At 42.9% G+C, this 24,595-nt stretch overlaps 2 protein-coding genes across 11 annotated transcripts in view; both read right to left on the minus strand.

Moving 5' to 3' along the window:
* The window catches only part of dner (delta/notch-like EGF repeat containing), a 35,677-nt gene extending 18,496 nt beyond the window's left edge, over positions 1–17,181 (minus strand). The window contains exons 1-2 of one of the 4 annotated variants that reach the window (XM_061828164.1): positions 16,975–17,181; positions 12,869–14,856 (exon numbers count right to left, since the gene is read on the minus strand). In XM_061828164.1, the coding sequence (XP_061684148.1) occupies positions 12,869–13,156 (288 nt within the window). In that variant the 5' untranslated portion in view covers positions 13,157–14,856; positions 16,975–17,181. Of the gene's footprint in view, positions 1–12,868; positions 16,180–16,974 lie in introns of those variants that run through there. The other 3 variants (XM_061828168.1, XM_061828167.1, XM_061828166.1) reach the window with 3 other exon arrangements.
* Positions 17,182–18,772: 1,591 nt separating this feature from the next.
* The window catches only part of trip12 (thyroid hormone receptor interactor 12), a 30,557-nt gene continuing 24,734 nt past the window's right edge, over positions 18,773–24,595 (minus strand). For 6 of the 7 annotated variants that reach the window (XM_061828252.1, XM_061828251.1, XM_061828246.1 and 3 more), the window contains exons 37-42: positions 22,452–22,616; positions 22,036–22,200; positions 20,648–20,761; positions 20,484–20,578; positions 20,304–20,407; positions 18,773–20,224 (exon numbers count right to left, since the gene is read on the minus strand). In XM_061828252.1, coding sequence (XP_061684236.1) covers positions 20,028–20,224; positions 20,304–20,407; positions 20,484–20,578; positions 20,648–20,761; positions 22,036–22,200; positions 22,452–22,616 — 840 coding nt within the window. In that variant the 3' untranslated portion in view covers positions 18,773–20,027. Of the gene's footprint in view, positions 20,225–20,303; positions 20,408–20,483; positions 20,579–20,647; positions 20,762–22,035; positions 22,201–22,451; positions 22,617–22,637; positions 24,533–24,595 lie in introns of those variants that run through there. The other variant, XM_061828253.1, reaches the window with a different exon arrangement.

Raw genomic sequence — 24,595 nt, forward strand, 5'->3', positions numbered from 1 at the left:
ACCGGAAGGTGTGTGAGGTCAGTTGAAAACAGTCTATAGACGGCTGTTGAATCAAAACTTTCAACTATCCAACAGTTTGATTGTTTAAAAAGATATTACGTGATTTAAATCCAAGAGACGATAAATAACAGTGAGCTCCCAAATCGAAAAATGAATCCAACAATAAATACAGTCATCCTTTTCTGAAACGTTCTTCCTCAGTCTGCCCCCATCTGCTTGATTTTAATCATCATCGTGGTACCGTACAAAACCCAGTGCGACGCTTGTGTTCTACCCCGACAGAAAAGAGAGGGGGTTTTTTTGTCTGAAAGCCTTTCATGTTTGTGTATATTTAAAGATTTTTTTGCACTTCAAAGCATCCGTCATCCCTTCCCTCGCAAACCCGTTCGCCTTCTGGCCCAGTGGCTTCGAGGAGAAGAGAGAAGAAAAAAAAAAAAACGCTTCCGTAGAGCCCCCGCAAACATGCCGGGGCACCTTGATGGGTTTCAAGCTTGCCCTGAAGCGCGAGTAAATGCTAATGAGGCAGCCGTGGAGCCATAAGAGGAACGAACGCGCTCGAGAACTTGTTTCATGTCTTGTCGACTTTGCTTCAGCGTTTTCATCTCTTTGGCTGTGTCATTCATAATTTAGCACACAGGCGGAGGACACTTAAAAGTCCTCCAGCGAGGTCCCCGTGCTGCGGTCCAACAAACGAGCAATAAAACCGGCGTGATTGCCACACAAGACAACTAGTAAGCACACCCTTGTGCCAAATGTTCAACTTGACACGTGAACATTGATGGGATATAATGAGAAGGGGAGGAAGGAAGCAAAGAGGAATACTGAGCGACGGGAGAGGGATTTGATGTGTTGCGAGCCTCCATTTATCCGCTAAGTCACGTGTGCCAAAACCCAAGGCTCGGGGGCAAGATCTGGCCCATGAGACCAGGAAAGCAAAATCATATACAATGGCAATGCTGAGAGGAGCGATTACCACCACTTTTACAAGCCCCATTTTACAAGCAAATTGAGTCGTACTTGAACAATCAATTAATTAGCTCCTTATTTCAAACCTATCCATCTATCCATTTTCTTAGCCGCTTATCCTCACGAGGGTCGCGGGAGTGCTGGAGCTTGTCCCAGCTGTCAACAGGCTGGAGGCGGGGTCCACCTTGAACTGGTTGCCATCCAATTGCAGGGCACATAGAGACAAACAGCCGCACTCACAATCACACCTAGGGACAATTTAGAGTGTCCAATTAATGTCGCGTGTTTTTGGGATGAGGGAGGAAACCAGAGTGGTGGGAGAAAACCCACGCAGACACAGGGAGAACATGCAAACTCCACACAGGGAGGGCTGTGATTGAACCCAGGTCCTCAGAACTGTGAGGCCAACGCTTTCCAACTGCTCCAAAGTGCTGCCATTTCAAAACTACTTATCTATTTGTTGTGTATTTGTAATAATGATACGATGATGTACACAATTATAGTCGACCACTGCATAGTTGGTGTTTGGCACCTGAGGATTGTCCTATCTGCTGACTATTTTCCCCCCTTTCTTATTTTTTTGGGCGGGGGCTTTTTTTTTTAGGTGAGGTCGGGGTCCATGGTGTATCCCTGCTTAGTCTGGAATATTTTGGGTTAAAAACGAAATCCCAACGTAATTATTATGGCCATGAATTATCCAGCGATTTCCCCCATCTGCTGGAAATCTTATTTTGCAGTCATAACAGGCCTCTGAGGGGAAACGGTAACTACGATGTGGGCTGTGATGAAGACAAATGTGACACTCCTTCTCTAAGTATAAAACTGAAGGACTGCTGTCAGGCTTTGGATCAACTTTTTTTTTTTCCATAACACTATTCTGTTTTCCGGGAGTGGATGCAGATAAATAACGTTGTCCGACCTCTCGCAAACGCAGACTCACCGCATTACAGCGACAGCTCATCTGTCTACATGATGCGTCTCTACTGTGTACTCTTTTTCTTGGCTGACTGGGACTCAAACAGCGCCTCGGTTGCTGTGGAGATAAGGAGCCTGACATACTTCTGCTACAAAGACGTACGCATAAAATACATACTTCAGAAAGGCGGGGTCGCATCGTGGATTGGTCGCAAGTCAATCACTGGCTGCGTTGAGTCCTCACGGAGAGAAAAGGGGACGCCGGCTGCTCATGTGATTCAACATATGCTGGCTTAAGGAGTTAAACGTGTTAAAGATGTTTTGTATATTTTTCACATTTTCTTAATGCAATGGGATTAGATAGACACCATCGTTGGCTGGCTAAAAATGGGTCTTACTATGCTCCTGCTGCCACTTTGAGTTAGTCTCAGACACACACTGGGGGAGTGCAGCATCCTGTTCAACCTTTGTCGGCCAAAACGTCATAAGACTCATTTCCTCTCAATCAAAGGCAATCCATTCTGCGCATGAAGGAATATTTCAGAGGAAAACCGAATCATAAAAAGAAGCAGCGGAATATTTGAACATATCTCTTGTTTTTCCTCCAGCGCAAGGTGACCTGGTCCGACGCTTCCTGTTTGGCGTGATGAGCTCCCCACATGTTGATCTTTTGGAGTTGCTCGTCATTCGGTTGCCACGGAGATCTTGGAAGGGCACGGACGAGGCCATGCTGCTCCTAATTTGGCGTCATATTTTGAGGGAACACTGGACATGTACCCTGACATTCGTCCGACAGCTTGCTGCCTGTAGAGCTGCAAAACTTTCATTTAAAGGTCACCGCCGAGTTTCTGGGTCTACCCCAAAGTCTTGACCTGGCCTGCAAGATGTAGTTGGTATGAAATGGTATGAAATGGTATGAAAGGATAGATAGATAGATAGATAGATAGATAGATAGATAGATAGATAGATAGATAGATAGATAGATAGATAGATAGATAGATAGATGATAGATAGATAGATAGATAGATAGATAGATAGATAGATAGATAGATAGATAGATAGATAGATAGATAGATAGATAGATAGATAGATAGATAGATAGATAGATAGATAGAGATAGATAGATAGATAGATAGATAGATAGATAGATAGATAGATAGATAGATAGATAGATAGATGGATTGAGGGCCATGGGGCCTTTGTCTTGACATGTCGGATACCTTTCTGGTGCTGAATATTTCATGTTTGGTAATTGCCAGTGTCTGTTTTGTTTTGTTTTTCTCTCCGCTCAAGTCGCCATTTAACGAAACGCCACGCTGCATCTCTGCACTTCCCGACCCAACCCCCAACAGGCTTCTTCCCACACACAAGCGGAGATGTTAATATGAGCTAATCGCTGCGTCTGCAGCAGCGCCTGCAGCTGAAGACAACTCATCGCTTGGCTCTCCGCTGAAGCTGCTCTCTTGGCCCTAAAGGGATTTGATGGATTTAGATGGCATTTATTCTCTGCAGCAAAGAGATATTTGGGAGCCGTAGCAGTGCGCTACCACCCCATAGTGTATCGGCCTCTCTCCCACTTGGCTTCATTCGAGTGACATATTGCAAGACGGACTTTACAAACGAGCTGTGAATCTGAGAACGAGCCCGCTGGAGAGATCCGCTCCAGAGAACCCATTTCTTTTTTCAAACAGCTCTGTCATTATCCAATGGAATGATGAACAATCCCAAATAACACATAAAACCTGCAAGAATGCAGAATTGCAGATGATGTGGTTCTGTTGGCTTCATCAAGCCGTGATCTCCAGCTCTCACTGGAGCGATTCGCAGGAGAGTGTGAAGCGGCTGGGATGAGAATCAGCACCTCCAAATCCGAGACTGTGGTCTTCAGTCGGAAAAGGGTGGTGTGCCCTGTCCAGGTCTTGGATGAGATCCTTCCCCAAGTGGAGGAGTTCAAGTATCTTGGGGTCTAGTTCACGAGTGAGGGAAGAATGGAGCAGGAGATCGATAGACGGATCGGTGCGGCGTCTGCAGTGATGTGGACTTTGTATCGGTTCGTTGTGGTGAAGAGGGAGCTATGTCAAAAGATGAAGCTCGCAATTTACCAGTCAATCTACGTTCCTACCCTGTCCTGTGACCGAAAGAACAAGATCCTGGATACAAGCACCCAAAATTAGTGTCCGGGCTTTCCCTTGGAGATAGTGTGAGAAGCTCAGTCATCCGGGAGGGGCTCAGTGTCGAGCTGTTATTCCTCCAGCCAGATGAGGTGGGTGGGGGATCTGATTCGGATGCCTCCTGGACGCCTCCCTGGTAAGGTGTTCCGGGCATGTCCCACCGGAAAGAGACCCCGAGGACGACACAGGACACGCTGGAGAGACTACGTCTCTCGGCTGGCTTGGGAACGCCTCGGGATCCCTCTGGAAGAGCTGGAAGAAGTGGCTTGGGAAAGGGAAGTCTGGGTATCCCTGCTGAAGCTACTTCCCCTGCGACCTAACCCGGAAAAGCGATAGATAATGGATGGATGGATGGATGGATGGATGGATGGATGGATGGATGGATGGATGGATGGATGGATGGATGGATGGATGGATGGATGGATGGATGGATGGATGGATGGATGGATGGATCTGCAAGAATCTGCCAAAAGGCTATGGAGCCATAGGAATTCTAGCTGGTGACAACAATAATAACATATCAAAAGATGCTAACTACAAGTACAGTACTTGTACTTTTTTCTTCTTCAGGTGTAAGTGGTGTAAGAAATTGATTGGTGAACTGCCTATTTCACATCATGGCTAGCTTCATCCAGGACAACAGCCTGTTGCCTTCACAATGAGGGAGCCAGACAAAACAGAAACATGTACAAGTACAAATATGGCATATCCATGGTAAAATTTGATATTTTTTGTTCTAAATATTCATTGATTACTTGTTGTACTACAATGTTGTTCACATATTCTCACCTAAACATGGCCAATATGTACCATATGTTGTTGTTGTTTATCTGAAAAGGTAGCACAACATTAGATACCGCATCTTCTTGGCCTACTCCAAGTAACAAAACTAAACCAGTATATTGAGCAAAAACATCTGTCACATCATTTCTTTTTAAAATAAAAACAAAAGTTCAAGTTAGTTCTTGTATAAATATCACTGAATAACTGAGTAGAGGCAGTTGAAATAACGTGACGTTTTTGTTTAAAGCAGATCTCAAGTAGAGTAATTAGGTCTTAAAACTCTGTAAAAATGTGCAGAAGCTTTGGTTGCAAAAGAAAGATGAATAAACTACCTCAACCCGAACGTGTAGCTTAGTTGTTATGCTGCTCTTTCTAATTACTCTGAGCAGCTGTTGACTGTTAATCGCTCTTAGTGGTCGCGATGCTAAGCAGGGTTTGCTCATCTTCTGCCTTGGGCCTGCCTCGTTTTCAAAATTAATAAAGCTGAGCCGCAGCGGCTGACTCAAGTGAATTTTCGGGAATGGGAAGAGAAAAAAATAAAAGATGAAGGATGAAGCCAAATACCAAGACGTCATTATTTTTAGCATATCCCTGAAATATTAGATCAAAATAACATGTACTATTTAATGTTTGGAAAAGAACCTCGCCACTTGCTTTCGTGAACATGGCCATAATGTGATGTGAGCTGCAATGAGGCCCAAACATGTCATGAGAGAAAAATGTAATCCGATGCAATAGTGTCACTTTGGTCCATGTTTTAACATCTGCACCAAATACAACTGAGTTCTTAAAAAAAAATGAAGAGAATACAAATGCTATATGATGCTATCGCTTAGATAAATTGAGATACTACAAAGCACCAACTTAAGTGATGTGTGGTCGCCATGGCAACAGTCCAACCTGTGTGCTCCAGTGCAACACCATCATGACTTTGGATCGCTTATTTTAATCACGTACAGTATTGCGTGCAAACTGTTTTAAGATTGAGGAGTGTTCTACGTAGGAACATCAGCTGTTTGCGTTTGCTCCACCGGATCTCTACACGTATCACAACCATCAAACCCGCTCCTCCTCGTGGACTTCTTGAAGATAAAAAGGCCAACTGATGTGTGAAATGGCAATGTTTATCCACCATTTCGCTCCTCTATAAAGCTAACGCTTACAATAATTGCAGTGAGGGCTCAAAGAAAGCAAACAAAATGCTGATGCTCTCTCCAAGGAACTGCCATGGTTATCAACAAGTATCGCTTTTATCACACCATCTGTAATTGATCAGAGGGCAGTCTTGCCTCGCTTTGCTTTGTATTGCAAAGAAACTTATATGTACGCTGTCCACAGTCAACCATTAGTGAGAAACCCAAAAAGGTTGATTATTGCCTTCAGATGCCATATTCTTTTCCATCACAAAAGGATGACTGACCTGATTAAATCAGGCTCCTCCCCTCAGTTGAACACAGTTGCTTGGAAACAAGGATACCGCCAGATGGCACCAAAGCACTATTTCTGTATTAGACACGGCTTTGGCTTTCAGTCCCTAACGGATGGTGGGTTCCCATTCCCAAAATCCATGAACAGGCAAATTTGTGAATGCCAGACTAGTTGAAAATGTTGCCATTTTCTATCCATCCATCTATTTTCTTTGTCGCTTATCCTCACAAGGTTCGCGGAGTGCTACACCCTATCCCAGCTGTCAACCGGCAGGAGGCGGGGAACACCGTGAACTGGTTGCCAGCCAATCACAGGGCACGTAGAGACAAACAGCCGCACTCACAATCACACCTAGGGGCAATTTAGAGTGTCCAATTAATGTTGCATGTTTTTGGGATGTGGGAGGAAACCGGAGTGCCCGAAGGAAACTTGTGCAGGCACAGGGAGAACATGCAAACTCCACACGGGCAGGGCCAGGATTGAACTTTAGCTTTAGCAGCTGCGCCACTGTGCTGCCCCTTGATGAGATGTCTTCTTTGTAATTGTGATATCCATTTCCAAGCTACTTATCCTCACAAGGGTTGCAGGAGTGCTGCAACCTAACCCAGTCCACTTGAGGTGCATTTTGTTTCACATTTATACTTAAAATTACAGTAATTATGCTCTGAAGTTGTGACTCAATGTCCAATATGGTTATTTTTTTTAGCTAGGAGAAGAAAGTGAGCTGCATGACTCAGAAGAAATAACATCATCACACTAATTGGCCACCGATAGCCCAATGCAAGTCCTCTTCTATTTTTCATATTTCTCGACTGTTTTTTTTGCTGTCATGGGGTGTGCCGCACAAACCGATGAAACACTGTTACTCATACTGTCAGAAAAAAAGATGTTAATCAGTTTTTCTTTTTTCTTTCTTTGTTCTTTACTTTGTGTGTGTGTGTGGTGTGTGTGTGTGTGTGGTGTGTGTGTGTGTGGTGTGTGTGTGTGTGTGTGTGTGTGTGTGTGTGTGTGTGTGTAGTAAAGCAAGCACTGAAGCAATATCCTCTTATGAAAGGATGGAAACAGGACCTGCAGAGTGATGCGTCTAGTATTTTTCTTATTCAAGCGTCAAGTGAGTTCACTCACTAACAAGCAAGATATTTCAAAGAGACCACAGGACTGTGAGCTCCGCTTAATTGGACACAGCTCTACGTACCGCCGCACATTTAGCATGCGCACGCATGCAATTAAGATGAGGACGCCGCTTCAGGGCTGAGCTTTGTTTACCACACCAGTCATGTTGGCTCGGGGAGCACGCTTTATATATTTATAGTGGAACTAGAAAACCGATTGGCAAATGTTAAATGTCACGCTTTCAGAGACACTTCATCCTGGCAAGATTGGAAGGGATAGGATAGCAATTTGCTTTTATCCATTGTATTCATAACTTCAGTTAGACTTTTTGTTTTCCTTTCGGCTTGTCCCGTAAAGGGTCACCACGGCGTGTCATCTTTTTCCATTTAAGCCTATCTCTCACAACATCACGAGGGTCGCGGAGTGCTGGAGCCTGTACCAGCTGTCAATGGGCAGGAGGGGGGGGTACACCCTGAACTGGTTGCCATCCAATCGGAGGGCACACAGAGACAAACAGCCGCACTCACAATCACACCTAGGGGCAATTTAGAGTGTCCAATTAATGTTGCATGTTTTTGGAATGTGGGAGGAAACCGGAGAGCTCGGAGGAAACCCACGCAGGCACGGCGAGAACATGCAAATTCCACAAGGCGGGTCCGGGATTGAACCCGCATCCTCAGAACTGTGAGGCCAACGCTTTACCAGCTGATCCACCATGCCGCCTCTACGAGGATCCATTAAAAAAAAAAAAAATGAACTGGGCATATTGTGCTCGTCTCTCCCTATATAATTCGAGTTTAATGCACTGTTCATTTTCGAGTTTATAAATCCGCAGTGGTTTAACACCAAGGTGAGTTTGAAACATGAGAAAAGACCTGTGATTCGGTCGCTTTCAATAAATTGACAAGTTGCAGTCAGTGAATGTACATTTATTTAGACAGCGGTATTTTTCTGTCCATGAGAATATTGCACTTGTTAAACAGTCAATTAATGATTTAACTACAAAAAAAAAGTACACTCGAAAGTGATGATGCGAAAGGTACCATACTTTTTTTTTTTTTTAAATGTAAATCCCACAATTCATATTGGACATTTCTTGCTCCAGCTCTCAGCAAGACACATTTCACCCCAAAACTATGAATTCCAGTACGAAACACGATGAGAAAATTAAATATTAATACCATTTGAGATTAAACGTGACTTTAAATAGCAGTGCAAGTTACACATTTTTGCACAAAACCCGTTTTGAAAATGAAAAATGACCGCACGACGTTGGTTGCGACAGCTCCCTGGACTCGATTCAAGATTGAGGGCCGTTATGTCGTCAAACCATCTATCATGTCATTTTCATAATTAATATGATGGAGACTGAGGACCGTGAGGATCTGATGACTGAACACCTAACAACAAAATGTCACGAAAATCAGATGGCAAACATGGAAACTGACATGAAAACTGTTGACACAAGCTCTGATGACAGACTTACTTTATTGATCAATGTAGGGGTAAAACAACTACTATATTTTTTCGAGACTCAATAAACAGGATTAACAAATGGTCCCTCATCGAACCATCTATCAATGGGAAGAAGAGCAGATTCAAAGCAGCGCCGTCATCAGATCATTCGGCAAATCTCAATTGACTGCTGCTCCAGTTTCCATGGTGAAGGAAGAAGGAGAGGGATACCGAGCGAGAAGCGAGGCAGTCACAAAAATCAATGATTCCCCTTGAGGTGGACTTGAGGTCTGTGTTGGCTGGCTGGGAGCTCAAGAGCAATAAAACCGACGTAGATGTTTTTGCGGCGTTTTACCGCAGCGGACGTCGGCCGCTCAGGTGCTTTATGGGAAAATACTTTTTCGGGTTAGGAGAAGTTGTTCTCAATCAGTGGAACGTGCTTTCCGTTTACAACTGGTGATCAATAGAGTCAGATTTGTGCCAAAAAGAATCCATCCATGTTCTGATTCACTTATCCTCACAAGGGCCGCAGGAGTCCTGGAGGGTTATCCCAGCTATCTTCGGGCAGGAGGCGGGGCACGCCCTGAACCGGTCGCCAGCCAATCAGCAAAAAGAATCACTAAAAGCTTTAAAAATTGCAAACAAAAAACAAGACCATGAGACAAAACGTCTTGAATTGGGAGCAAAAAATAGATGCACTGTAATGTTTGCGCTCACTTCCAATCTCCTGACTTTTTTTTTTACCTCTCGGGTGGGTGAGCGTTATGAGCAATGTGTTTTCAATGTGATTCAATTCAATTTACGATCACCTAAAGAAAATGCGTCTATCATATGTCATCAATGCTGTACTAGGAAGATGTTTATCAACAATTTAGCAGATAATACCCGTTAGCTATATTGCTAACATAAGCGTATGTCTGCACTGTAGCTAACAGCTATTAGCTGCTAAATTGTTGTGTATATGTCTTGGATGATGCTCTTTCATTGTAATTATCAAGCTTACAGGTCACAGAAGCACGACCAATTAATGAAATGCATGATTTTTAGTATGTCATTAATGAAAAAAACATCAGCCGCTATGGACCCCTCTGTTTTTTCACCACACACCCACATGATTTTGACGTATACAGCTTTTTGTCACTCCCGCCATGAAAATCCTCTCGAGGGCTCTGTTTTTGAGAAGAAGCAGGAAGTGAAATACAGGGCAGTAGCACACTCAGTCGGGCTCTTATGTTTCTATTAGTAGCTCTTTGTTGGCCAAAATGCCGGCTCGTTGTATTGTTGAATATTGCTCGAACGCTCGGGAGGATGGAATCATTCTTCATACTTTTCAAAAAGACCCGGTTCGTCGTAAAAATGGAATGCACGGGTGCAAAGGACGTGAGCTTCGTGGGTTCCACGTGACAGGTAGGTGTGTATACAGCTACAAAAAAAAAAAAAAATTGTTTGTTTCAGGGACATAATCGTCTCAGAATATAATAAAAGATCCGCACACCTAAATCAGGGGTGCTAAATGTGTCGATGTACCCATCGGCACCGAGCACACCTTTGGACGAGCCGCCGCTGATGCCATGCCTCGTCCGCTGCGATCACGGCTTCGGCCAGGGTGGCTCATCGTGGTGCCAAGCCGGCCCGGGGTGGCTCGTCACGGTGCCGGGCCACGTTGGCTCATCTCCGCCGCAGAGATAGATCTGACGGGGAGGCGGTTTGGCCGTGGCGTCATCATTGCTTATGGGCGGCGTTGTTTTTATCACCGCCACGTGGAGGTGGATCAGACGAGGAGGTGGTTTGGCCCCACCATTGTCGTCGCTCGCCCCGGTCACTTCACTCGGTTGTGAGATGTTCTCTTCTTCTAGAAGAGCTTCCGTGTCAGAAGGGGGGTGTTCCTCTCCCATAGTAGGTGGCACGTCATGTTTTCAATGGTGAATGTCCCCGTGTGACGTCACGGACAGAAGATGCAACCAGTTGGATGTCGAATGAGACTTCCACAACTTGCATGGATGACGTGCTCTCCGGTCATATTTATTTTTTCGGATAGACATTGAAGTGAATAATGTTATATGTATTTTTCATTACAATATCTATTTTAGAATGTTTATAGGATGACACTTGACCTTAAAAGAGTGAACTCGGAATCAGTCCTCTGGCCCTATTTGTGCCTTTTTTCTGAGTCTAAAATAGATTTTATTTGTCTTGAGATTAAAAACAGCTCAAACAACAAGTCACTTTTCCGCATTTTCACTTTTGATTGCCAGTTGAAAACGGAAGGAAGGCACAAATGATACACAGATTGCACTTGAAGCAGGCCACAGAGGAGCCAGACCAAACTGCAGCTGCTGCTTCTATTATAAGAAATGAAACCAGGACGACGGGGGGGGGGGGGGGGGGGGTGAAGCTTGCCGTTGGCGTCTTTGTTAAATGCACCATTTTGCAGTTCTCAATACAGACAAGCATGCCGACAGCTTTCAATAAAACTAGATGTTGCGTGCACTAGCTCAAGAAAATCCGAAGGGGGGCTTGTGGCTGCCACCTGTAGGTGAGCCAGCTAAAGTTCACCCATTCCCCTTGCAGCTTCCCCTCTGTCATGCTGCAGCATACTCATTTCTCCTCTGCACTGCTCTCTGAGCTTCTCTCTGGCCTCGGTGTGACTCATAGATAGACGCAGCCGACTTCTGTATTGCACTCACTGCGAGCTCGAGAGGAGAGCGGCAATTCAGAAGAGGAAGGAGCCGGCGTATTTGGACAACAGTATGGTTTCGACAATCGTGTTCTCCAATATAGTGCCGATCATTCAGCGGTAAGGACACTCCAATGGCATCTTGTGAGCGACAGGATGTCGTCCTCCTCTCACAATGAGAAAACCTGCATAGACTTCAACTTCTCTGTGAAAAGCGCTCTAAATGGAGATTGCTGGGGAACACAATCGCATCCAGTGCCACATCACCTGCTGGATTTCCTTCAAGCTGACAAGCAAATGTAAGAATGAACGGAGAAAGTAGACAAATAACTAAAAGGAAAAGCAGAAACAGTACCAGGAGTGTCTCATTGGGTGTAACATAATCATTTTGACCGAATGATACCTCGTGGTTTATTGTCTCCAATATGAAAATATTCAAACCAACGCACACAATGATATGAAGCAAATTCTTTTTTCCACGCTTACAAACACAAAGAAACGCAAACTCGGCCCGCGCATGTGCGCAGCCGCTCTTCCATCCTGTTGCCACAGCAACGCAGCCCTTGCCTCCAGGTCTCGGTAATGCCACATGCCCCTGTGATAAAAACTGTTCCGTTCTACAGTTTAACGGTTCTACAGTTATTTATAGGCTACACGTTTATCACACGTCTCCACATCACAATGACAGCATCTTGAGAAAAATACAGTACTGCATTTGTAAAATTATGCTCAGAAAGAAACACTGCATTCATAATACTCTTAACAATCAACTAGAAGGCTGTATTTCACAGGTATCAAATGCAAAGCCCGGGGGCCAGATCTGGCCAACCAAATAATTTTGGGGGTCCCACTAAAAGTAGCAGTAAATAAAAAGTCCACTTAAAGTTTCCTGGTAAAATGATGTCTATTTCCATCTGGGGAGGAAATCTGGACTAAAAATGTTATTATTCTTCACTTTTTAAAAATATCACACCGATTTGTTTTTCCTCCGACACATAAATTGAATAACAGTTGAATAATTAAATATTTGCTTGCTCATTACTTCAGATTTTAAATTCAATTTGTTGTTAAAAAAATTATATAGCAATGAAATGCAAGGGCAATTGTGTATATATAGAGTGCATAATATTATGTCATTATAGGCTCTTTTTTTTTTTTTTTTTTTTTGTCCTAAACCGAATGGCACTCTGAGGGAAACTATCAAAATGATGTGAGTTTGACACCCCTGTTTTATAACTGACTACTTTGGACGTCTGAGAAGTGAGACTAACTCTACAATCAGTTTCGTCTTATTCCAACAAAAATATCAGTGTTCTTGACCACTGCTTTCCCCAGAAATGAAGACAGGTTAGGGACTGACCTCACAGTTACGTCCAGTGAAGCCCTGACCGCACATGCAGGTGTACTCCCAGGGGTCTTCTGGCCTGCCTGGAGACGGGAGAGCCAGGCAGAAGCCCCCGTTGAGACAGGGTCGTCCTTCGCAGGGGTCCGGCCGAGGCGCTGACCGGGTCGGCGTGGGCTCGGCCGGGGCCGGGGTGTCCGGGGCCAGCTGGAACGGGGAGGGGACGGCGCCGGCACCGGTGCCGCAGTTCAGGAGCGAAGGGAGAAGGAGGAGGAGGAACAGTGGAGGCATGAATCTCGAACCCATCCCGATGCTCGTACTAGTCTGCTCTTCGAGTAAGCGTGGGCTCTGCCGAAGGTGAGTGAGGTGGCTCGCTTCGCCTCCCCGTCAGAATGTGGAGAACCCGGGAAGGCAACAGCCAAAGCCGGCTGACTGAGAAGGTTGCGATGCAGGAGGATGGAGAGGACAGATGGAGAGGAAGAGGGTGGGCACTCCGCTCTCTACTGTGTCTGAGTCGGTGACGACACCAGCAGCCCACCCCCTCCGTTCACATTCACGCTCACTCGCTTGGCATAAAGTGACGAGTTTCCCTCTCTTTAAGAGGAAGCTCTGATTGGAGGCGGCTTTCCAAGGAGGGTTAGAGGAGAAAATTAGTAGAGCTGCTACTATTACTTTAATCACTGATCAATCCGTCACTTTTTCTTTTAATTCATCAATGAATCGGATTCAAGACCACGCTTTAGAATTTCCATCCTTGGATTCAAAGAACATTAAAACAGAACATTATTTCAATGTTTTGTAAGTGCAGAAAATGTACAAAATGTCTGCAGCGTGTCAGAAAAATGGAAAAACCTTGATAATTGATTTTCATAGTAAAAGAAGATGTTTACAAATGTCTTTTAGGGGGTTGGTGGGATGCAACAAAAATAATCTGATCTATTGTTACAATACAGCCATCCCTTTTCTGAGTCGCTTATCCTCACGAAGGTCGCGGGAGTGCTGGAGCCTATCCCAACTGTCATCAAGCAGGAGGCGGGGTACACCCTGAAAGGTTAGCAGCCCATCACAGGTCACATGGAGACATACAACAGTCGCACTCACAATCACACCAAGGGGCAATTTAGAGTGTCCCATGAATGCATGATATGGGATGTGGGAGGAAACCGGAGTGCCCAGAGAAAACCCACACGAGCCTGGGGAGAACATGCAAACGCCACACAAGCGGGGCTGGGATTGAACCCCGGTCCTCAAAACTGTGAGGCCAACGCTCTGCAGCTGCACCACAGACCGGATTGGTCGTGGCCTGGGGGAACAACACCCACCCCCGGAAGGGCGTCGCTGGAAATTCATCTCCAGTGAGTCGAAGACAAAGAAGACGAGGAAAGCAGATTCGTCGGCAGAAGAAGAAGAGGAATGCACAGAGTCTACAACTGAGTTTAGGGACTTTGAATGTTAGGACGAGGACAGGAAAAACGGAGGAGTTGTTTGACATGATGATTAGGAGAAAGGTTGATATATTTTGCATCCCAGAAAGCATGTGGAAAGGTAGTGAGGCTAGAAGTTTATAAGCAGGGTTTAAATTATTTTACCATGGAGTAGATGGGAAGAGAAATGGAGAAGTGGTAATTTTAAATGAAGAGCTGGCTAAGAATGTCTTGGAGGTGAAAAGAGTATCAGATCAAGTGAGGAGGCTGAAACTTGAAATTGAGGGTGTTATGTATAATATGATTAGTGGCCATGCCCCACACGTAGGATGTGACCGAGAATTGAAAGACAAGTTCTGGAAGGAACTTGATGGAAGTAGTTCTTACCATTCCAGACAGAGGGAGAGTTGTGATTGCTGCAGATTGTATTGGACATGGTGACAGAAACAGGGGCGATGAAGAAGTGATGGCATCCAGGAAAGCAACTTTGAGGGACAGATGGTGGTGGACTTGGCAAAAAGGATGGAAGTGGCAGTAGTGAACACTTTTTTTTCCCCAGAAAAGGCAGGAACATGGGGTGGCCTACAAGAGCAGAGGTAGAAGCATACAATGGAAAGCCAGTTGGTCCTGATGACATACCTATGGAGGTATGGAAACAATTTGGAGAGGTGGCTATGGAGTTTTTGACCAACTTAATCAACAGAATACTAGCGGGTGAGAAGATGCCTGAAGGATGTAGGAAAACTATGCTAGTTCCCATCTTTAAGATGATTTGTAGAGCTGTGGGAACTATAGAGGAACAAAGTTGATGATCCACACAATGAAGTTATGGGAAAGAGTAGTGGATGCATTATTTGCCTTGAGGACGCTAGTGGAAATGTAAAGAGAAGGGCAAAAGGAGCTAGAGAAAGCTTATCACAGAATACCAAGAGAGGAACTGTGGTACTGCATGCGTAAATCTGGTGTGGCAGAAAAATATGTTAGAATAGTGCTGGGCATGTATGAGGGCATCAGAAGAGTGGTGAAGTGTGATGTAGGTGTGACAGAAGAATTTAAAGTGGAGGTGGGACTGCATCAGGGATCAGCTCTGAGCCCCTTCCTGTTTGCAGTGGTAATGGATAGGCTGACAGATGAGGTTAGACTGGAATCCCCTTGGACCATGATGTTTGCAGCTCATATCGTGAAATGCAGTGAAAGCAGGGAGCAGGTGGAGAACCAATTTGAAAGATGGAGGCATGCACTGGAAAGGAGAGGAATGAAGGTGAGCCAAAGTAAAACAGAATACATGTGTGTGAATGAGAGGTGCGGAGGAGGAAGAGTAAAGCTCCAGGGAGAAGAGATAGCGAGGGTGGACGACTTCAAATACTTGGGGTCAACAATACAGACCAATGGTAAGTGTGGTAAGGAAGTCAAGATACGGGTCCAAGCAGGTTGGAACAGGTGGCGGAAGGTGTCTCAGACGTGTTATGTGACAAAAGAGTCCCTGCTAGGATGAGGGCAAAGTTTATAAAACAGTGGTAAGACCGGCCATGATGTATGGATTTGAGACGGTGACACCAGGAATCAGTGCTGGAGGTGGCAGAAATGAAGATGTTGAAGTTCTCTCTAGGAGTGAGTAGTTTGGATATGATTCGAAATGAGCTCATGAGAGGGACAGCCAAAGTTGGATACTTTGGAGACAAGGTTCGAGAGAGCAGACTTCGATCCTTTAGACATATCCAAAGGCGAGAGAGTGAGTATATTGGTAGAAAGGTGCTAAGGATGGAGCTGCCAGGCAAAAGAGGGAGAGGAAGACCAAAGAAAAGGTTGATGGATGTTGTGAGGGAGGACAAGAGGACAGTGGGTGTTGGAGAGGAAGAGCCACAAGATAGGCTTAGATGGCACACTGCGGCGACGCCAAACCGGACAAGCCGAAAGGAAAAGAAGAAGATCGTAATCAATTAGTTGTCAATCAAGGAATAAATCATTGCCTCTCAAAAATGAAATACAGACACGTTTAGCATTACTGGCACGCCTTTACTTTTTTTTCATTAGCCAACATATCATAATGGAATATTTATGTGTCACTGCTCTATATGTTTTGCATTTTTTATTATTTTCTTCATGTCTTTTTTTCAATTTTGTTGTATTTTATTTTATCACAACAGTTGAAAGCATTGTTCATATTTTGTTACCACCGATATAGTGCAACAGCACAGAAATTTTAAGTTCATCTTCAATTCATTTATCCTTCATTAACTCAGAGAGTATGTTGAACATTGGTATTGTAATCTAGGGCAATAAATAAAACATCATAGATAAATACAAATATTGATACTGTACCAGTAAAACACTTGGGCTCTGTTGACCCAAAAAAAATTCCACTGAACATTAAACCCGTAGCACAGAGGTATTAACTGTCATGAATATCAAGATGAATAACAAAAGTATATCAAAGCAACCTGTTTTGATACAAGATTTGTACAAATATTCAAGTCTTCAGTCATGTCAAAATCTCACACAATAGTGAATAATGTTATACTGTATGTAATGTGAGTATACATTCGCCATATTCACGTTTGAATTTGCATTGTTGGGAAAAAAAAAGGTTACGGGAAAAAGCAACTGTCCCACCATGTTTTTGTTGTCAGGTGAAGAAAATGTCTGAGAATATTGTTTAAATGGATTTTCTAATTGTGTCTTTTTTTTTTTTTTACATACCAGCTCTCGCTGTTAGCAGAATGACTGCGTTCATCTGGGTCAAGATTCTTCATTCACTAGCTTGTCCGAATGTGTGTGTGTGTGTGTGTGTGTGTGTGTTTTCTTCAAGAATGTATGGGATTACATATTTGTTTTTAAAAACCTCGTGTTCAAATGTAATGTATTTGATGCCCCCTACTGCTGGAATTAGCATTACAAAAAAGTAGTCCGTCGCTTGGATATGACGTAACAGTGCCGGCAGTGGAGACCCAAAGATACATTTCTGGGTTCCCCCTCAACCAAATTCAAATCATGTTCATCATGAAATGAACGTTGTGTTACAACAATATTCAACTACGGTATATTTATAATGTGTCTTTGGATAAAACAGCGATGCCAGTATCCAAAATGTAAACGGGCGGTGTACATGTGTACATTTGTGGCTCCCACCGGCTCTTCTAACTATTAGTCCTCTATCTTTTTATGGTTTAATATCTGTGATCAAGTAAAATAATGTAAAGTATTTGCGCAGCATTAAAGGCGCGATCACGTATTCAGTGGATCAATCCGTGGTGGGGGTCGATTCACGGACGAGGGAGCGCCGACACATTGCTGCAGGCAATAGATAATTCCAAAAGAGGCACATGTTCGTTTGCTGTACGTTTTTCTCGTTTACATAGGTTTGACTATTTATTTTTATGATACAGTAATGGAAATGTTTTGGGTGAGTTTGCTGTAAACACTGATCAAAAAAAAAAAAAAAAAAGAATAAAGACTGGAAAGCGTATACATATCTAGCGGTGTGTCGATTGGTTGAAGCCAGTTGGCCGCCATCTTGGTGCTCCCAAAACGCGTGGAGAACATAGTTTACAGGTTGGATTATGGCGGGGTTTTTCTCGTAATTTGGCATGTAGAATTAAAACTGGGTTTGTGAGTTTAACCTTTTTTTTTCAGTTCTGGTAACATGAAGGATTTTTAATCCGACTTGGTAAAACAAGAAAGGCTAAATGCAAAGGAAAGACATATAACACAGTGACTTCCAAGAAACCTTGCATATTACCTCGGGCCCGATTTCCGTGACATAACTTTTCCCAAAATACGTGTGAAGCATTATCATCATAACATTGCAAAAAAAAAAAAAACTAACCATGTTTGTCATAAAAACATATTTTAAGTCAATCAGTTAGATATATTTTTGGAAATAAGGAATTACAATGGGAAAATATATGCTAAATGCATTGTTCATTTGTTGTCTCTGCAACATCCTATTTCAGACAGAAAATGTAAACGTTTCCTCGCAATTGAAAATCTAATTCAATTTTCCAGAGTTCTGTATTATGAAATTCATCAAAAGTTTCACAGAAAAAGTATTTTTTTTTTCTTATCCACTGATGAAGTTTGGGAATATTGACATCGCTTTTTTGAGAAAAAAAAAAAAAAAACCTTCAGCCTATAAAGGTGAATCAGAGTGAACACTGAACAACAACCATAAACAAACCTTTGTTCAAGTGAAATAAGATCAGGAAAAAAAAAACCCAAAACCTTTACAAACAACTTGAACAGTGTCAAAAGAAAATCTAATTTACCTGAATTTAAATGCTCAGCATGTAGGACGAACAGTGAGGCACCTATATTTGCCATCTTTGGTCTGATAGAAACATGATTGATCAGTAAAATTGTCATTTATTTATATATATTGTTTTATCAATATTATATTTTCACAAGTCTTGGTGATATTTTATTTCAGGGAATTCAACTTCAGAGGCTCCACGAATATATACAATGAGCCGGAAAAAAAAACCTGGAAAAAACGCATGGCCAAACATGAGTCAAACAGTTTATTTATATTCAGTTAAAAACATGAACCTGATGCAGTAAATTATTGCAGATTTTAGAAACCAGCACATGAACGATTGGGCCAGGAAAGCAGACGGTGGCGCCCTCCCCTGGTCACGGACTGCAGGCGCACACCAGTTTTTGTTTCCAAGCCAGCAGTGCAAGAAAAAAAAAAAAAATACCTACAGCAAGAAAAAGACCATATAGAAAAAAAAAAAAAAAGCAGACATTCTCACCTCAAACAGGGTGTGAAACTGCATATAAATTGAACTCCATAAATGATCTTGAAATGCTATCTGGCCATGAAATAATAAAATGAGACCAGTCAAAATTTTGTGCCCAGCTACATTGTGTATTGAGGGTTGTTCGAGATAACCCTAAAAATTCTGGTAGGGCCCGACAACAAGACACTAACGCTAGCAAAATAAGAGCAAAACCTGAACCAGCTCAACACAATGATAATTTTCCATTTGAGCCGAAGCGCTCTGTAAAGGTGGGAGGCCAGAATTACAATCCAACTTGGAGGAGAAAAATGGTAATATGCGGTCATCACTACCCACATTCAACCAACTGCAATTTAAGCGAGGACGAATGGGAGGGAAAGCTGACCAAGAGTCGACGTGCACATAAAGAAACTGCTTGGAAACAGTGGGGGTAGGGTGTCAACAAAATAAGGAAGAAATTCAAAACTGACAAATGGAGGAAGATGATAAAACAAAGACCTATTCTATCAAATGTATAGAATGAGCAAAGTCTGCAAATTTGTCTGTACAAATGATCTTTGGAGCTAAAGTAAACCTAGCTTGCTTGATGGACCCTCCCCAACCCTCTACCCACACCCCCATTGTCCACTTTGGAGAGGAGACATCCCTTTTTTCTTTTTTTCTTTTTTTTTAAATATCACACAGCAATGCAATTTAAAATATCACCCAGATGTTTTCATTTTTAACATTACTCAACTACTGATATAGGTTTAACTCTTTGTTTTAACATTGTGTCATGAAACACTTTTTTTTTTTTTTTAAGTCTTTTAAATATTTTTTGAGAGTTGGGGCAGCAAATATATATTTAAAGTTTTTTTTTTCTGCAAGCTGCTTCTCTAACAAGAAGGCTGTACATGAAGCCTTGAGTGTGTGATTACCAAAAAAAAAAAAAAAAAAAAAAAAAAAAAAAAAACCAGAAGGGAAGTCATGATTTCAGTCGCTGAAGAAGGCATCTGAATGCGAGATGTGGAGAGATCAGGAAAGGTGGAACGACTGTTGGCCCTCTCGAGCTGCCGTTAACAGTTTCTCTCGCATGATCTCAATGCTGGAGTAGTCAGGCAGCTTCAGGTAGTTGACACAGGTCATAACTGAAGGGAGGAACTCATCTGGGTTCTCCGTCGACTCGAATGTCTTCCTCACAATTGTCAGAGGGGGGTTCAGGCTGCGGAAACCTGAGTGACACAAGTGGGGTCTAGTGAGTGGCGCTGGCATAATAATACAAACATACTCTATGTGTGGGTGGTGCCTCACCTCCAACAGGGAGTCTCGGGCTTCCAGTGACAAACTGCAGAAAAAGTCTCTGCTGCTCAGCGTCGAAGCTGCTCAACACTTCAAATAGGAACCGCACAGCCCGGCTGCAGGGGTGAGGTGATCACATTTTAAGTCCTCAACATTTGGAAAACTCGACGAGCAGGATGGATTCAAGTTCACCTGTCGTGTGTGTAGCCGTGATCTGGTCGACAGCACTCCATCAGCGTCTTGACATCCCACGTCTCCGATTTACTGCCACACAGCAACTGGTCAAGCTGGAGGGAGCGATGAGCACAAGTTAAAAATGTGCAAGTGTGAAAGTGAAGAGAGCTGTGCGTGTGTACCTCTTCCGGATAGAAATACTGCAAGTGATTGAGGGGGAAAACGGACTCAAAGCCTTCCCTAAAAGATTCAAACTGTCTTGATACTCCTTCATTGAGAGTCCAGTACACCACCAACTAGCAGACAGAAAAAGCAGGTTTGATCAGTTCAAAAATGGGGCATCAGGGTGAAAACTGTGCCAAACAAATATCAGCGTTTCATCTCAGAAGACACGCTGTGGTGACCCCTAACGGGACAAGCCGAAAGAAACTTACTTACACAGTCACTCACATTTGAAAATTGTACGGGTGTGGTCAGTCATGCTCGAAGATAAAGTTGCGGCTGTGATTAGGGATGGCCTTAAAATAACTTACCGGATTAATAGGACATAACTGAAAATTAAAAATGAAATAAATAACTAAAATAGAAAAAAATTTCAAACTCAGAAGTAATAATTTCCAATTTCAACTGATATTAGTAGAACATGATATGAAAAATTTTAAATACCATTTTATCAATAAATCTGACAAACTTGATCTGAAGAAAAGTTAAATGCACTGGGGTGTCAAAGAATAAACACGAACGGTCTATACTCGCAATGTTTTGAAAATGCTGAAAGTTTAGTTCAACATAATTGGCGTTGGTGGCAACAAGCTCGCGATACATTGGAACAAACACTCCTGTCAGCAATCGTGACGTATTGTTGGGAGGGTGGGGGTGAGGCACGCATCACGGGACTGCCGTAAATAGGAGGCCGGCTTGCTAGAACGTGCCTTTATGTGGACGCGGTCGACGTATTGACCACACCTGAATCAAGCGACAAGGTGGATGATAGTCTCATGTTTTGTTTTGGTTTTTTTACGGCGTCAAACTGCCTCACGATCGACTCAATGAGCACCGCTGGTGTAACTGAATTTCCTTTGACATGCCTCATGATGTTGACTTTCGGCATAAATGCGCTTGCATTACGTGAAGTTCTGAACATGCGCTTCTGTACGGTTAACTTGGATTTCTTGTTTCCGGGTGAATACCGGTTGTTTTGGAGCATGCTCGTTTAGTTAACGTTGATGAAATAAACACGTAAATTAATGTCAAGACCACATAAAATAAGCGACGTCTTGAGAGAATACGAGGGGAGGTGCGTTATTGTTCCTAGTGATAGTGCCTCAACATGACTACGCTCGTGAAAGCAAAACAACGAACTCAAATGGATGTTCATTCAATGTCAACTAATATCCGGATTAATTTTAGGCAATTTTTCGTTAATTTTCCGGAGCAATTTTCATGAAAATTTAAAAATCCGGAATTCTTTTCATCACTGAAAAGTGTATCTTCCCACTCCTAAATGAGCCCCGCATTTGTTATCCACTGAAAAAGACCAAGCCAAAAAAAAAAAAAAAAGATGCCATACCCTGAGGTACTCCTCAAGGTTGTAGATCGTGACAGGTACATCTTTTCCACCCTTTTTCAGTTCAATGTTGGGGAATCCTGGGAGTGTGAAATCCAAACCCAGGTCCTCCACTGAGCAGCCGTTCATATTGAGGCTCTCCAACGCCTGCTGTAACGTTTCCCTCGTCTACACACAAATAGATGAAAGTTATTAACTTGCGAATATGGAAATACTTTGGAAAGCCAGCAGCTGCGATGATCAAAGGCAAATCAAAAACCTAGTACAAAACGAGGTCCACACTACAAGATGAACAAAATGAAAAATTACGGCAACAGAAATCAAGAATATCTCAAGCGCCAAAGCTTTGTTGTCAACAGTCAATAAAAAGAAAATGCTTTTGATTTGATTTCTTCTTGAAGAAAAATAAACATATGTACCTGCGAGCGATCTTGTTCAAGCCTCTTCTTCTGGCGAATAATATCTTCCAAGTGCAAAATGGATTTTGCAACATCAGGATCAATGTTGACCAAATCATGGGAGTTTATGGACATCTCATGCCGCAACATCCACTTATAAAATGGCAGCCCCAGTGGCAGGTCCAGCTGGTATTAACAATACAAGAATACATTTACTGAAGGAAAAAGTTTTATCCAGTACAAAAAAAAATGGTGTTTGACTTTAAATACCATTCCTTTTCCTTGCACAAATACAGTTCGTATATTGAGGCAATTTTGACTCAGGCCAAGGATCTCCATACAATACAGTAATCCCTCATTATTCGCAGTTGATACCAGAACCACCCGCGAATATGGGGGGGAAAAAAAAAAAAAAAGTAGGGAGACGTATGTTTATGTGGGTACCAGAATGTTTAAAAAAAACAGTATTTATACTTTACATATTTGAGACAAAAAGAGATACTTAGTTAAATCTATAATTATAAAACCTTATATACAGTGTCATAAATGTATAATAGAAACAACTATACTATACACCATTATATTACTCTATAGTTACCATTAATCACTCGAGACTTCTGCTGGAGACCCTGGTGGTGATGTAGCTTTGAGATGTGGAGTTGTTTTTCGTATGTGGTACCAGAATGTTTAAAATATATCAAGAGTACTGTATTTATACTTTGCATACTTGAGAAAAATAACAGTACAAGTGTCCAGTTATTTTTTTTTTATTGCGGTACGGAATTAACATTCTTCACTTAAGAGAATTTTCAGCTGGAGGTGCTTGTCAGGTTTATGCAACGTTGGACCTTTAAAGTACAATATTCAAGGACGGAAGACAAGAGGAACTTTTGGTCGCGAGGAGAACGTAGGGGATGTGAACAGTTACAATCTCCTGCCCATTCTGTCCACATTTCGAGGAATCCTTATTTCCTTGTGCAGTCCGCAATATAACAAACACGGTACACATGATAAAGCAAACGCATGATCCCTTCTCCTGTAAAGCAGAATGTTCCTAATGCACCCGTGACGTCACCTCTGTCCCACACAATGTGCCTCTTCTTTCATCATTGTTTAAGCATGTATGGCATCAAGTCTTAAAAGCAAAACAAGAGAGCAAATATGAGATAACTTTATATAAAAATCCATCCAACAGTGCCCAACGGGGGAACTGAGGTTTTTATCTTTGAGAAAAACACGGGTGTTGTCTTTGATTTTCCTTCTGGTCCAAAATTCCCCAGTACAAGGTCATAACCACATCAACACAATAGTTAAACTCAAGAACTCGTACCATGTTATTGCAAATTCTCCCTCCACATGACGAGCAGCATCGTTGTCGGTGGAAGAAGCAACACCATTCAGAGGCACGCTTCTGAGGGAGTCACGCTTTTTAAAATTTTTCAAACCAACCTTTGCTTGCCGAAAAGCCTTGTCCTCGAGCAGGTGAATCCCTCCTTGCAGCTTGAGCTTGTCAACACTTCCTTCAGCCTCTTATCATCGTCACGTTTTTCTGCAATCTGTTGTACACAAATCTAACGCAGCTTCCATGCGTATAGTCCTCTTATTTTGCGGAGTCACCACACGTTTCACTTTGTTGTTGAAAGTCATTGACACGGTTTTCTGGATGTTTCTCTCGTCCTTCTTTATGTAGCGGACAGTTGATTCATTCACGACATAATGGTGTGCCACAAAAGCATAATTTCTGCCATCTTTCAGTTTATTCAGTAGTTTTACTTTTTCCCATTGATCATCTTCTTCCTCTTCCGCTTGGGTGCTTCCGAGGAAGGTTCGACATCAGCACAGCGCTTTGGCGGCATTGTGAACGAGAGGTTATCACACACACAGTCAACAGTGTAGAAAATGGCGGAAAGGAAGGAAAGGAGAGTGTGGAGCAGAAGTTGCTGGGTGAAGCTTTGATGATGCTCAGGCAATCAGCTCACAAGATAAATCCACACATGCTCTCGTTGGTCGACGTCGTAGTGGGGACCAATCACGCCCCTTGTATCAATGAGTCTTCCCATACCACTGTATGCTGATTTGGCTTTTTTTTTTTTTTGGGGTGACTGCAAAGCACCAAAGCTGCAATAATTAAAGTGCGAAGTAGCGAGGGAACCCTGTAATTGTCA

The sequence above is a fragment of the Syngnathoides biaculeatus genome, chromosome 8 (genome assembly GCF_019802595.1).
Source record: "Syngnathoides biaculeatus isolate LvHL_M chromosome 8, ASM1980259v1, whole genome shotgun sequence".
Taxonomy (NCBI): domain Eukaryota; kingdom Metazoa; phylum Chordata; class Actinopteri; order Syngnathiformes; family Syngnathidae; genus Syngnathoides; species Syngnathoides biaculeatus.